This window comes from Chlorocebus sabaeus, chromosome 10, assembly GCF_047675955.1.
Source record: "Chlorocebus sabaeus isolate Y175 chromosome 10, mChlSab1.0.hap1, whole genome shotgun sequence".
In the NCBI taxonomy this organism is placed as follows: domain Eukaryota; kingdom Metazoa; phylum Chordata; class Mammalia; order Primates; family Cercopithecidae; genus Chlorocebus; species Chlorocebus sabaeus.
In genome coordinates this window covers 112,231,472-112,247,084 of record NC_132913.1, presented here as the reverse complement: position 1 = coordinate 112,247,084, position 15,613 = coordinate 112,231,472, and the positions used below count along the sequence as shown (strand labels likewise).

General features: G+C 43.4%; 1 protein-coding gene across 9 annotated transcripts in view; it reads left to right on the top strand.

Annotated features, from left to right (window-relative positions):
- The window catches only part of DOCK10 (dedicator of cytokinesis 10), a 275,677-nt gene extending 268,376 nt beyond the window's left edge, over window positions 1-7,301 (top strand). For 6 of the 9 annotated variants that reach the window (XM_073020109.1, XM_073020107.1, XM_073020108.1 and 3 more), the window contains 4 exons: window positions 1,120-1,220; window positions 1,416-1,554; window positions 3,117-3,192; window positions 6,558-7,301. In XM_073020109.1, coding sequence (XP_072876210.1) covers window positions 1,120-1,220; window positions 1,416-1,554; window positions 3,117-3,192; window positions 6,558-6,619 — 378 coding nt within the window. In that variant the 3' untranslated portion in view covers window positions 6,620-7,301. The remainder of the gene's footprint in view (window positions 1-1,119; window positions 1,221-1,415; window positions 1,555-3,116; window positions 3,193-6,557) is intronic. The other 3 variants (XM_007966462.3, XM_073020111.1, XM_073020113.1) reach the window with 1 other exon arrangement.
- Window positions 7,302-15,613: the final 8,312 nt, after the last annotated feature.

Genomic DNA, 15,613 nt, shown 5'->3' with positions numbered 1-15,613 from the left:
GTCCTATCCCATGCCCTGGGCACATAGCTGAGTGGAGGAAGTGGAGATTGGATCTGAAGAAGCAAAAGATGGTACACCCAGTACCAGTGACTGCATCTGCCACACTGGCCATGCCTGCTGGTCACAGGCCCCTGAAGTCAGCTTCCTTCTTCTTTTACCTTTTTCCTTCCCAAGCCTGACAGCCACATTAAAAGCTTCTATGCACTAAAGGATTTGGACTCCTGCACAAGTGAGGCCATCCATGTGCATGAGCATGAACTGAACCCAGCATTGTGCATTCATTCAGCAAATCTGATAAATGCCTCCTTGAGCCAGAATCTAAGCCAGACCATCAAATGGAACCCAGTGAAACAGTGATTCCGGGGCAGTGCCCACACCACCACCACTGTGGGTTATCCCTTCAAAGTAGTATGTGTTTATCTGAGTGTTAATAGAAAAAAACTAGCACTTCAAACATTTGATTTCACAAATGTTCAATTTAAATAAATATCCTGGAGTTAATAGAAGTGAGTCTAGTTTTAAAAGCTATTAAGAAAACAGCAGATTCGGTGGTGGGTCATGCCTATAATCCCAGCACTTTGGGAGGCCGAGGCGGATGGATTGCTTGAGGCCAAGAGTTCGAGACCAGCCAGGACAATGTAGTGAGACCGTCCCCATCTCTAGAAAAACTTTTTAAAAAAAATTAGCCAGGCATGGCAGCAAACGCCTGTAGTCCCAGCTACCTGAGAGGCTGAGGCGAGAGGATTGCTTGAGCCCAGTAGTTTGAAGCTGCAGTGATCATGCCACTGCACTCTAGCCTGGGCAACAGAGTGAGACCCTGTCTCCAACAAAGAAAACAATGAAGAAAAAAAAATAGCAGTTCAGGCAATGTGCAGATATGGCAAAAAAAAAAAAAAAGGAAGGGTTGGCAAAGGACTGAAGTTTAGGAAGTTTGTCAATGAAAGGTAGAGCTCAGACTCATGCTTTATTGACAAGTTGGAGGACGGCAACTAAGTCAGGTATACAAATGAGTGGACTAGAAGGCAGGGTGTGAGATCGGGGTACCACACCATTGGTGCACAGTTGCTACTACTTCCATGCAGAAGGCAGATCTTCCTCCACCAATTCTCTTCTCAACAGGTTAATGCCGGGCCAATGGCCTATGCACGAGCTTTTCTTGAAGAAACCAATGCAAAGAAGTACCCTGACAACCAAGTAAAGCTTTTGAAGGAGATCTTCAGGTAAGCTTCTCTTTGTTGGAGTGTTCTTCCTTGAACTTCCTCAGACAGGGAGTCCTCAATCCCCCAAGAATCCATCACACCAAAACTCACTGAGGTGGCAGAGTCCATCAGCAGCCTGACTCTGAACTCACAGTCACTGAACTCAATGCCACTTGCGAGGACTGGTTTTTAATTTGTTTAATGCTGTTGCTAAAGGCAATTTGCAGATGCATGTGGGCAGGCCCTTGACGTGAATGAGCGCCTCATCAAAGAGGACCAGCTGGAGTACCAGGAAGAACTGAGGTCCCACTACAAGGACATGCTCAGCGAACTCTCCACTATCATGAATGAGCAGGTAAGCGCTCCTTGGTGCACATGCGCTATCAGTGGACAGAAAGTCCCTTTCACCGCCAATGCCAGAAAGACAGGAAAGAGGCCCTTTTCTTGCTGCAGAAATCACTGCATCGGCGCCATGCTGCTGATCCATTTTCTCTCCTGTGCACTCCACCTCTTGCCCCAAAGCAGAGGTCAGGTTGGGGAAAAATCTATAGAAAAGGATTATGAGAATCCAGATACTTTCCACAGTCCACATGAACCCTTGGTTTTTCTAAACTATGTGAGTCCCATCAAATGCTGAGGAACACTGGGTGGCATTCCTATAAGGGTTTGCTGCCACCCTCCGCACAACCCCAAGGCCGTGATGTGGAGTCCACAGTTGAGGGGGTCTCTGCACTATACTCAGGATGAACCCCAAGACTAGTCATGGCTGTTTGCTACCAAGACTGCCTCTGTGGCGGCTGGGCCTCCTGCAGATGTGCAGAATTCAGATAAAACTCTACCACCCACTCCATAAGCAAGTCACCCGTGATGTCTGGGATGTGTACAGCATGTTCTGTAAGGCTGCACACAACATGTGGGCATTCAGTCATCTCAGTACTTTTTGGGTGGCTAAAAATCAACTGGTCGAAAGCCAAATGTTACTTCCTGGCCAAGTTCCTAGAATTCATAAATACCCCCACGCTTTACCTGCACATCTCAGGACCCGTGCTCCCCCATGCCCCCACACTCTACCTGCACATCTCAGCACCCGTGCCCCCCCATGCCCCCACACTCTACCTGCACATCTCAGCACCCATGCCCCCCATGCCCCCATGCTCTACCTGCACTTCAGCACCCCTGCTCCCCGCCATACCCCCATGCTCTACCTGCACTTCAGCACCCCTGCTCCCCGCCATACCCCCATGCTCTACCTGCACCTCAGCACCCGTGCTCCCCCCATACCCCCACACTCTACCTGCACATCTCAGCACCCGTGCTCCCCCCCCATGCCCTCACATTCTACCTGCACATCTCATCACCTGTGCTCCTCCCCAGGACTTAGATGTGTTCCCTACAGAAAAACTGAGGGACAGAACTTGAATTAGCCTCCCAGTAGTGCTTCATACATGGTAGCCCCCCACTGAATATGCATTTCCCTTGTTTTCCTTAAATGGCCTGGCATCAATACGATTCACAAACCATGAAGTGTGTTGTATGAATCTGTTTTTTCTAATTGCATTTCCCATCTTGCTTCTTTTCTTTTTTTCCATATTCTTCCATCTTGATTTTTAACTCTCCTTTGTAGCTAGAGAAAGAAATGGTTGACCGAGTTATATTGGAGAAAATGAATTGTCGTAGATAGGATTCCTCATGGAGGTAGTATTGGTTTGGGCTACTTGAGGGGTGATGGGAATTAAGTACTCAGGAGAGATGACTTGATAGAATGGGGAAAGTCATAAATCTAGGAGTGAAATAAAAAGAACAAACGATGGATCTGAAAGTTTGGGAAGGTGGTGAAAGAATGCTTGTCTCCAACTGTCAATCACATCTGACCTAGAAACTTTGGACAAAAATGTTTTTTCTCTTTTTTCCTGGCAGCTCTGTCGAGGTCCGTGTTTATACAGCTTCTGTTCCTCTGTGTCTAGTATTTCCCTCAGTACTGTAAGCAAAAGTGGTATGTTTTTCTTTCTTTATGTCTACTCTGTCCTTTGTGGCCTTCTGGTGTACCCCTCTCTTCCTAGCCATTCAGTTTCTCTAGTCACCTCCGTAGTAGCTAGTACTCTCTAAGTTTTTATTTAATTAGAACAATTCCATTTCCATTTCAAGGTAGATCAACGGGGCGTTGGGGAAGCCTAGTGATTTAAACTGAAGTAAACAACGTAGCTTTTAAAATGAAAATGCATACTCCAACTTTTAAAATATATTTGAGCTGATTTGTTTCCAAAACAAAGATATGCTATACCCCAAAGTGCTAAAACAAAAATATAAAGACAAGGACCAGGTGCTTAAGGGGAGAGAAAAATCATTTCTTTTCCAGGAAACCTTTGCTAAAAGAAGCAAAACTTGACTCTATGCCTCGTGGAAACTGACACAAAGAAAAGAAACTGATGGATTGCACAGGCCTTGTTATAGAAATAGATCTGTAAAAAGATCTGTCCACAGGAAAGATACACCTCCTCCTGGTTCTGAACTTCAATGGGGATTTGTCACCTAGGTCTCTATATATCGGAATGCCTTCACATACCTATCTATTCATGCACATATTCTGAAAACAGGTACATATAAAATTACAATGAAGAAAAAAATTATATTGAACACTTGAAAATAGAAACAGGCTGGGCACAGTGGCTCACGCCTGTAATCCCAGCACTTTGGGAGGCCGAGGTGGTTGGATCACCTGAGGTCAGGAGTGCGAGACCAGCCTGACCAACATGGTGAAACCCCGTCACTACCAAAAATACAAAAAAGAAAAAAAAATAGTTGGGTGTGGTGGCACATGCCTGTAATCCCAGTTACTCAGGAGGCTGAGGCAGGAGAATCACTGAACTCAGGAGGCAGAGGTTGCAGTGAACCAAGATCATACTATTGCACTCCAGCCTGAGTGATAAGAGCAAAACTCCGTTTTAAAAAAAAAAAAAAAAGATGAAAAAGAGAAAGGAAACAATTAGAATGGATAGCTAGACATCAAAATATAAAAAAGAAATAGAAAAATAGAATTAATTATGTGTAAGCAAACCCAGATTTGGCTGCTCTCTGCTCAAAAGCCGAACGCTAGAAGTGAGAGTTGATGGGAGGAAAAGCAGGTTTATTCAAAGAGCCAGCAAACATGAAGATGGTGATCCAGCATCCTAACGTGGCATCTTAACTCAGTACACATTTTAGGTACTTTTTAAGTTAAGGGCAGGGAGAAAAGAAAGTGGTTGAAATCAAGAAGTGTCTGATGACCACAGATATCTGGGCACCAGCAAGGGTCTGAGGAGGCTGGAAACTTCTTTGTCCTTGGTCAGGTCACAGTGCTCCTATAAATCTTTTAACAAAACATTGTCAGTTGTTTACGTACTTCTTTAATCCCATAGTTAGTTTTAAAATCTACGTGAGGCTGGGCACAGTGGCTCACACCTGTAATCCCAGCACTTTGGGAGGCTGAGACAGGCAGATTGCCTGAGGTCAGGAGTTCGAGACCAGCCTGGCCAACATGGTGAAACCCCGTCTCTACTAAAAATACAAAAATTAGCTGGGCGTAGTGGCAGGCGCCTGTAATTCCAGCTATTTGGGAGGCTGAGGCAGGAGAATCGCTTGAATCCAGGAGGTGGAGGTTGCAGTGAGCTGAGATCGTGCCACTGCACTCCAACCTGGGTGACAAAGGGAGACTCCGTCTAAAAAAAAACTACGTGATTGCTGTTTTTTCAGATTGTATCAGTGCTCCAAAATGATCCCAGCTTACATGCAGGAATGGGTAAAAGCCCCATGATTAAAACTAAAAAATGTAGTTATGTTCGTCCTTCTGCTGTTTCAGCTACATATGCAATTCACTCGAAAAGTGTCTAGAAAAGTATTAGCTTGGGGAGTATTTTGAATACATCTAGTTAATGAAGGAACCTTCAGTATAAGGAAAGAGACAAGACAAGATAAAGTGGATGCTACTGTGTAAAATGGAGATGTTGAGATAAAGTAGTTTGAGTTGTCACTGACCAGCAGGCAATAATTTTTTTTTTTTTTTTTTTTTTTTTTGAGACGGAGTCTCGCTCAGTCACCCAGGCTGGAGTGCAGTGGCGCGATCTCGGCTCACTGCAAGCTCCGCTGCCCGAGTTCATGCCATTCTCCTGCCTCAGCCTCCCGAGTAGCTGGGACTATGGGCACCTGCCACCTCACCCGGCTAATTTTTTTGTATTTTTAGTAGAGACGGGGTTTCACCGTGTCAGCCAGGATGGACACAATCTGCTGACCTCGTGATCCACCCGCCTCGGCCTCCCAAAGTGCTGGGATTACAGGCGTGAGCCCCCACGCATGGCAATAATTGCTTTTATAGGTGCCAAAATTCCATACTGTTTATAATAAATAGCAAAAAAACATAAAAGGCTTGAGGCCAAAGGAATGCATATAAGCATTCAGATTAAGCATTAGTATAAGATGCCCATTTGGAGTCTGTTTCAACATTCAGTAAGAATAACAGCATACTGAAGTCAACTGTGACGATGGGTATCCAATGTAAAATACAGAGAAAGGAACAGACCCAATCTGGTGTGATGCCAAGCACAGGTATACTGCACCTGGAGTCTACTCTTCGAACACATCATCAGTCAGATTATTTATTCAGAGCTTTGTGATACTGATCGTAAGGAGAATTTATTGGTAGTATAGGATGCTCTCAGCTGAGTGCTCTTTGGGGAACAGAAGTAGCGATTTTATCTTGGAAGAGTAGAGATGAAGGTCATGGCACAGTGGGACAATGTGTGAAGTTAGTGGAAAAACTTCACAATTCTTTGTACAGAAATCTCTTCCGTACAAAGATATATTTTTTAAGTGTCTGGAGTTTCTGCTGTTATTGTGCTTATACATCCTTATTTGAATCAATCTGATAAAGTATTTTTTAGGCACACTAACGTTATTTTCAAAATTAAAATCAGGTCAAGACTTTTATTTACTGTATTTCCTTTTATGCAAACATTTAAATGAGGTTTTTAATGTTTCCCCTTTTTGGGCACATGCTGACAATATAAATGATAACCTTTTAGAATAGAATAAAATCCTGGAATTACTCAGATATATTTTGTAAGTTTCATCCAACATTTATAAATTTATGTCAGATAGCAGAAGATGATGGTGAAACTATTTTAACTTTCACCAAAAGTTAAAGCCAGCACACCGTCTTGGGGAAAAATTATTTAGATCTACTTTGATATGAGTCTTTTCATAATTTGCGGAAATTGCCCTGTGGGGAATAAAAACCTGTATTCTGGGTTTTAATTTTGTGTTTGGGATATTAACATTAACCTCTGCATTATTTTATTTTGTTGTGTTGTTTTTTCCTGTTTTAAGATTACGGGCAGGGACGACCCGTCAAAGCGCGGAGTGGACCAAACCTGCACTCGAGTAATTAGCAAAGCAACTCCGGCCCTACCCACGGTCTCCATCTCATCTAGTGCTGAAGTCTGAGGGCTCTGCAGCATCAGACCCGCCTCTAAGAACTTTCTGAATTTGCAGCTAATCTCGGGGAAGATAGGTTTAATTTATTTGAAGTTTTCATGGTGTTAATATTTTTGTTTACCTCGCTAAGCTTCAGAATTTTGCCAATCTCTGAATTTGCACATTTTGTATAATTTTTTTTTTTTCTTTGAGCAGTGTTGATCAAGCCAAGTTGAGTATTTGCCATGAAATTCCAGTGAATGTGTAGCTCAAATGCAAACCCTAAGTTTGCTGTCAGTTATTGTATGGTCAGTACCCCAGTCCTAGTACACATATTTTAAAGGTTAAAGTGAATGTTTTTGTAACATTTAAGCATATTTCAGATGTAAATAAAAGATTGTAAAATATACGGTTTTTACCAAATTTAAAAGATCCTTTTTAGTTAATACTATGACAGTACTAAAAATATATGAATAACATTTCAGATACCATTATATTAAAATATTTGTGTATGTGTACAAAAGTGTTGATAAATACTAATCTTTAAAGTTTGTGGAGTTTCTTTATTTGTAATATATGTGCTCTTAAAAGCAATGGGATGTGAAATTATGAAAGTATTTTATTGTTCATAGAAATAAAAAATACTGTTACTTTGCATTTGGTTTCCTCTTGAAGACTGGGTGCGTTACTGAGAAAAATGGTTCATTGGATATCTACTGAATGCAAATCTATACTCAATACTTAGGATGCCTTGCCAAGAAGCCAAGAAAGGACTCACATCTCAGCTCAGAAGTTCCTCCAAAGATGAAATGGGTAGATCAGAGGTTTCCAAACACAGGAGAGACTTAGACTGACTTGGGGAAAATACAATGAATTCGAATCTTAAGGTTTGTGGAGGTTCTCAGAGGGATCACAAATGTTCCATTTCTCTGCTCTAACCTTGTGGTAGGATTGCACTTTCCTGCCTCTTTTGAAGGCAAGCATGATCATGTGACTTGCTATAACCATTGAAATGCAGGCAGAAACAACGTGTTACTTTCAGGCAGAGGCTTCAAAGCCAGTAAGTAGTTCTTCCCAGTCCCTTCCCCGATGTACTTACTGATGTACCTGAAGCCGTGATTTACTTACCTTTGACGTACTGTGTCAGCCTCAATCCCCAAGTAACCACAGTGAGCAAGACATACACACACACACACACATACACACTCTGCTAACCCTGTTGGTCATATAGTCTTGAGTGAGAAATACCATTTTGCTGTGTTACAATTCAAGATTGTTTGTTACCGCTGTGTCATAAGCTTATCAGAGCTATGATTGATAGGTGCTGACCCAGGTTTGGGAACCACTGACATTTTCCACCCTCTGGCCCACTTCCCTTCCCTAGCAAATACTGCCTGCCATGGACCTGAACTGAGCTGCTTCTAGGTGTGCAGAAGGCAAGCTAGAGAATCTAATTTCATATTCACCTTCAGCAGTCATTCCAAAGCCCCAGACTCAAACAAGGAGACTTTAGCTGAGTTCATCTTTCTGCTATGCAAGTCCATTGGCCATGTCAATACTTGATGGTGAGGAGGGAGGTGAGAGGTTGGGATGCATATTTAAATGTTGAGTACACAGAAGGGATAAAGATACTTTGGGTGAAACCTCTGATCCCTCAAGACAGTTCTTTTTTTTTTTAATTTTTTTTTTTTTGAGACAGAATCTTGCTCTGTTGCGCAGGCTGGAGTGCGATGGCACAATCTCGGCTAACTGCAGCCCCTGCCTGCCAGGTTCAAGTGATTCTCCTGCCTCAGCCTCCCGAGTAGCTGGGATTACAGGCACGTGCCACCATGCCTGGCTAATTTTTGTACTTTTAGTAGAGACGGGGTTTCACCATATTGGCCAGGATGGTCTCAATCTCCTGACCTCGTGATCTGCCCGCCTTGGCCTCCCAAAGTGCTGGGATTACAGGCATGAGCCACCGCGCCCGGCCTGAAGACACATTTAACTATTCTTTTCTTAAATAGATCTCACTTCTTTATTTAGAAAAGATTGCCTTGTGATAATCTGGCCCAAAGCATTATTCCCAGCTTAATTCTGGCTCCAGTTCTCTTGGTTCCTGACTGTCTGGGTCAGCATCTCAGGTCTTTTAATTTCCCTGTGTGTAGCTTTAGGCCACCTTAGACATCACTATTCCAGGCACCCAGGAGGACTCTGCCTCTGATATCATCTCCCACCTAATTCCCACCTGTAGGCTCAAGTCCTCTCGTCCATGCCAATCCACCCATCTCCCATGTCCCCAGGACATAGCTGGCAATGGGTTGCCTCCAAATCTGAAAATAAATCTTCCCAAAAAATCTCCAAGGAAGTAATTGAAAATAATAGATCTTTGTGCCTGTGTCAGGTGCCAAATATTCTAATTTTTCCATCACAAACCACAGTATCTTTGAGGACGTCACTGTTTTGCCCCTGACACTGTTCATAGAACAAGAATTTTAAATACAACTGCTCTAAAGAGAATCACCTAAGACCACTCTGCCTTAACAGCATTGAAACTCACCCTGCACAATCCCAACACCTTTGACTTCTTCCTTTCTCTAGAGCAGATGCATCAGACTGGCTGCTTAGCGATGGAATCCAATATGCATGTTTTATCTGCCAAACACGTAGTCTTAATTTTATTTCAGTTAGGTATCAACATTTAAATATTAGGAGACTTTGTATAGATTTCCAGCTCCCTGGTATCTGTTGAATGCTCAGGCCATTTAGCAGTATTGGAATCGCACTCCCCCATCACAACAATAAGTGAAAATTGAGACACTGTTGCCCCACTTACATGTGTTTTCCAGCTTGCAGCAATATGCACCAAGCCCTAATCGACTTATACCAGGCAGCCCCTCTTATTTATATTTCCTGCCTAGATCCCATAGGCATGTCTAGACCCCAGTTCAAACAAACTATTATTATCTATCTCACCGTAGTAATCACTCATGGACAGAAGACCACTTGCTTCAGAATCAGACAAAACACCTGTTAAGATGCATACTTCTCTGTGCCGTAAGAACTTCTGAAATAGAACCCCAGGAGTGGAGTCCAGTACCCAGGCCCACATGATTCTTACACATGCTGGGTATAAAAAAATCCACTGGGTCCTCCGCTAATTAGCTACCCCTAAAAAAATTACTGTACAGATGATAAAGCCTTGTAAAACAGTGACCTGATTTTGAATTACCAAGAAACCAAATTCTTATTTTACATTCTTTTTCATCTTTGTATAAAGTTAAATTAATACTCCTCAAAATAAGCCCAATAAAAAATGGTAGTAACTCTTCCAGTTCTACAGATGAAAATAAGACAAATGGCATTTTCCCCTATAATTTACCCTGGAAATGATCCAACACAGAATACGTGGATCTAATACTTGGGATGTCAGCCCTGGCTCTGTCCCCTCATTCATTCATCATCCCGCTCAGTAGCTACTTCTCTTTTCATTCTTATTTCAAAGTGCAAAATGCTCAGACTATAAAAAATGAACATAATCCCCTATTTTTGGTGACAATTACCTTACAAATGAGTGTCCATTATCCAAATCTCATATAGTACATCTCTAGTCCTGTGTTAACACTCACTTAGAAACCAATACAAATGGTCCAATCACCATGTTTCCTTCCTAATGACAGCTTTCTTGGGGATGTAGTCACAGGGAGATGGAGAGAACACTGCTGGGAAGGCCTGGCTTTTACAATCCTGAACGCTGGTCTCTATGCAGAAAGGGTCCACCATATTTGCAGGTGGATGATTTATCATCTTATATTAGTCAAACCCCAGAAAGCCAAAAATATATATATTATAGTATTTCAGTACTCCCATGAGCAGTTAGGAAATAAGAAACATTTGAGAACAAATGTGACAAAATGGTACTAAATCAAAGTTATTATTTGCTCATATTACAAGTGGCCCCCATATCCCCCACCCCTACACTTAGAGCAGTGAAAAACTATATACCATATATTAAATGTTATATGTTAATATATTTTGTTGAGAAAATGATGAAGTGTAGGCATGATTGGCCTTCAAGATTCTCTGCAGAGAGCCCCTTGCCATCCTCCTAATTTCATATCCCATCTGCTTGCCTATGCGCAACCTTCACTAGAGGTGCAATGTTCTGCTCACTTAAGAAAAAAAAAAAACTGGTCGGGAGTGGTGGCTCACCTGTAATCTCAGCACTTTGGGAGGCCGAGGTGGGTGATTCATGAGGTCAGGAGATCGAGCCCATCCTGGATAACACAGTGAAACCCCATCTCTACTAAAAATACAAAAAATTAGCCGGGCGAGGTGGCGGGCACCTGTAGTCCCAGCTACTCGGGAGGCTGAGGCAGGAGAATGGCCCGAACCCGGGAGGTGGAGCTTGCAGTGAGCCAAGATCTCACCATTGTACTCCAGCCTGGGCGACAGAGCAAGACTCCATCGCCACAAAAAAAAAAAAACAAAAAAACAAAAAAACAAAAAAAAAAAAACCAAAAAAAACCGTTCCTGTCCTTTCCTCCCTTTTCTCCCAGCACAGAAATCTAACACATACACATCAGGAGCCAGCTTAATTCATATGTACAGTGGATGCAGCGAAATCATACCTAGATCTTCCTTCAGAACTGAGATCCCCATTTCCCCAGCTATGTGGACTCCCAGTGGATCTCAGCTGAGTCCCTCTTGCTCCAGGTCACATCACCAGCCCAGCGGAAGCTCACTTCAATGACTGGTTGAGGATGAGAAGCACACAGGCGCTCATTGCCCCGGCTCTAAAAATCATCCTGGTTCCCCAGCTCCTCCTAATAGGCCTCTTGCAACTGCTTCACAGTTCAACTCCTCCCTCTAAGCAAATTCCCAAGAAGCACTGGGAATTGCTTTGTAAACATCTTGCATGTAAATCTCCACCTCAGAGCCTGTCTTCTTGGGAGTGGGTTAGGTCAGGAGGTTCTCCTGAGGCTTTGCTTGTGTTCCTAGCTTGCCTGGATTTTCCATCCTCTGCCCATGACTGGCAGGTGTTGCTTGCATCACCCGTCTCCCTCTTCTCCTTAGTTATGTCATCCGTTATCATGTCATTGTCTGTGTTTTCTTCCAATCCTGTCATGGCTTCCCTGAAGCAGATTGTGTCTTAATCTTTGTAATCTTGAAGGTTTGACATATTGACCTGCCCTTCAGAGTTTTGGAGTCAAATTCTTAACATTCTGTTGAATGGAGTCGTTCCAGAGAAAATGCTAGGGCAGGGAATGGGGAGCAGAGGAAGATGGATTAGGGGCCCAGACTTCATCGTAGGAATGAGTGTCCTTGAATCTCTTTTACAAGGGACTATTTTTGAAAATATCAGAGTTTACTGGATTTTGGCTTCTTTTCAGTTCTCAGGGTTTTGCCACTGAAGTATTTGATGCTGGATATGTTTATCTGCAGGAGCAAACTTAGGCAAAATTGTTAACAACATGATCTTTTTATTTGGAAGTTTCCCAAGTCGTCTTTGCTCCAAGCTCTGTTAGATTCTCGTCCTCTCCGGTCACCTGCTACCTACCATTACCTTGTCACAGTCCTTTCTCAGCCTACACTCAGGCCCGCCTTGGTTAAACAGAGTCCCCTCCCCTTCTCACTCCGTGCCTTTTTTGTTTCCAAAGGGACTCCAATTCAAATGCCAACTCCAATCAAAAGGAACTTGTTTCCTTGAACACTGGGTTGAGAAGGAGCATGTGAGGCCACCTCTGCTCCAGGAGGTTTGAGCATCTTATGAGGTACGGGGCACTGGCGTTAGGAATGGTGGCCCATTTTCTGTGTCTTTGCCACTCCTGTGAACCCTACTCAAGACTAACACTAATTCAGCTCAAACTAGAATGCAAATGGCTGATTACAGGGAAAAGAGCTATGGTTTCCTGAGATAAATTAATACCTTCAAAGGACAATCTTTAACCCAAGAGGATGAATTTCTGATTTGGGTGATACTAGGTTTTCAGATATTCTACCACTGAAGTTCTTCTCCACCCATAGCCCCTCTTCACCATCTCACTGCATGAGCAATCATCTCCTGTATCTAGGCCTAAAGCCAGTCCTAAACATATTCATTTAAATCTAGGTGGCATAGTAAGTTATGAAGAACCATACCTGATAACGGTCTCAAGGCTCAAATCAGTATGTCCTTGGGCCAATCACTTAAACTCTTTAAACCTCATCTCTAAGAGGGGAAAATAATAGCTACTGAAAGAGTTGTTAGAAAAAAAGGCAGGAGGACATATGGGTACTTTGTAGAGTGGTATGTCATATGATAGTCCTGAATTGACAAGTTCCAATGAGCAATCCAAGCTACTCATTCCATCTTCTTACATCATTACAAAGCAACTGACATCAATGAGACCTGATGCTCAGACAATATTCAAGGTCTGAGAGCCACTGAGAGAGGTGCATGTGAGTAAAACTAATAAAAGAAGTTTTAAAATGTAAGAAAGTTTATGTAGGATCACGATTTTTTTAAGCAGATGGAGACAAGTGTAAAGAATGACAAAAGCTGGCATGTGAGAGCCAATCCTCTGCACATCCACTCAGCCATGTCCCGAGCCTTCACTAGAAGATCCAGGGACTACTTAAAGAACACAGCCCCATTCTAACCAGGAGGTCAGCTGCCTGAGATGGAGCATGACAAAAATTAATCTGGGTTTTAAAGGCCAATCTGGGAGGGGCTTCAAGATAACTAGAAGCATCTGGTACTCACCTCCTTCACAAAGAAGAACCAAAATAGTGAGTAGATAATCACACTTTGAATACATAATTTAAGATAGAACAGCAGAATTCCGCAGAGAAGTGACAGCAAACATGGAAGGCAAAGGAGAAGGAAGTGAAGCAGCCTGCTCTCCCAAAGCATCTAGAAACCTGGAGAAGCTCCCTAATATGGGCAAACAGTAAGTGAGAGACCCCCAGTGGTCCACATTCCCACTACAGACTTCTGCAATCATAGCCACAGGAGAGCCGCTTGACAGTCATGGGCCTTCAGGCTAACATAGGAGGTGCTTGGAGATTGCTCAATAGCATTGATCCAGAGAGGGAGCTCACACTGGGTTCCACACATCCATAGTTCTAAGCAGTTAGAGCACAGCACCATTCTGGAAACCCAGCCCTCACCAGAAGGCATTCTGCTTTAGGTCCCAACAGACCCTGTATCTCTATACCCTTTTGGCCCCACTGATATCCCCCACCTGCAGCTGCTGCTACAATTAATAGCAAGCTGGCAAGAGCCCATAGGAGCAAGCACCACCCCTGCAATTCCCCACCCAGCAGAGGAACTACCATGTATTTCCATGCACCTTGAGGTCAGGCTTTCCTGCCCACAGCCACTACTGTTCCCAGCTGCCACCACCAGGGCCAAACTTCTGCCTAGACATCCAGGCATTTCCATACATCCTCTGAAATCTAGGCAGAGGTTCCCAAACCTCAGTTCTTGACTGTGGTGCACTGGCAGGCTCAACACCACATGGAAGCTGTCAAGACTTGAGGCTTGCACCCTCTGAAGCCATGGCCTGAGCTGTAACTTGGCCCCTTTTAGCCATGCCTGGAGCAGCTGGGATGCACAGCACCAAGTCTAGACTGCACACACCACATGGACCCTGGGCCTGGCTCACAAAACCATTGTTTCCTCCTAGGCTTCTGGGCCTGTGATAGGAGGGGCTACCGTGAAGACCTCTGACATGGCCTGGAGATATTTTCCCCAGCGTCTTGGTGACAATGTTTGGCTCCTCATTACTTATGCAAATTTCTGCAACTGGCTCAAATTTCTCCTCAGAAAATGGGATTTTCTTTTCTATTACATTGTCAAGCTGCAAATTTTCCAAACTTTTATGCTGTTTCCCTTTTAAAACTGAATGCCTTTAACAGCACCGAAGTCACCTCTTGAACGCTGTGCAACTAAGAAAGTTCTTCTGCCAGATATCCTAAATCATCTCTCTCAAGTTCAAAGTTCCACAAATCTTTAGGGTAAGAGCAAAATGCCACCAGTCTCCTTGCTAAAATACAACAAGAGTCACCTTTGCTCCAGTTCCCAACAAATTTCCCATCTCCATCTGAGACTACCTCAGGCTGGACCTTATTGTTCATATCACTATCAGCATTTTTGTCAAAACCATTCAACAAGTCTTTAGGAAGTTCCAAACTTTCCCACATTTTCCTGTCTTCTTCTGAGTCCTTCAAATTGTTCCAACCTCTGCCTGTTACCCAGTTCCAAAGCTGATTCCACATGTTCAGATATCTTTTCAGCAGTGCCCCACTCTACTAGTACCAATATACTGGGCCACCATGCCCAGCTAATTTTTGTGTTTTTAGTAGAGATAGGGGTTTCACCATCTTGGCCAGGCTGGTCTTGAACTCCTGACCTCAGGTGATCCACCCGCCTTGGCCTCCCAAAGTACCGGAATTACAGGTGTGAGCCACCACACCTGGCCAATATTAATATACTAACTATAGCTACATTGTTTCTTGGATATATTTCCAATTCATAAAGCGTATTTATTTTTTAGGCTGATGACTTTTCTTTTTTGTTTGTTTTTTGAGACAGAATCTCTCTCTGTCACCCAGGCTGGAGTGCAGTGGCACGATCTCGGTTCACTGTAACCTCCACCTCCTGGGTTCAAGTTATTCTCCTGCCTCAGCCTCCTGAGTAGCTGGGACTACAGGCACATGCCACCACACCCAGCTAATTTTCTATATTTTTAGTAGAGACAGTGTTTCACAGTGTTAGCCAGGATGGTCTCAATCTCCTGACCTTGATGATCCACCCACCTTGGCCTCCCAAAGTGCTGGGATTACAAGGCGTGAACCCTGCCAACGTTTCTTGCATGTTATCAAAAGTAGTGCAACTATAACTACTAAAACTATGGTGGGTAAGATATTGCTGTTGGTATTGGTGTTGTTATAAATAGGACAGTGGTACTTGCAGGATTTTTTATTAAACAGTGTGGCCCATGGAC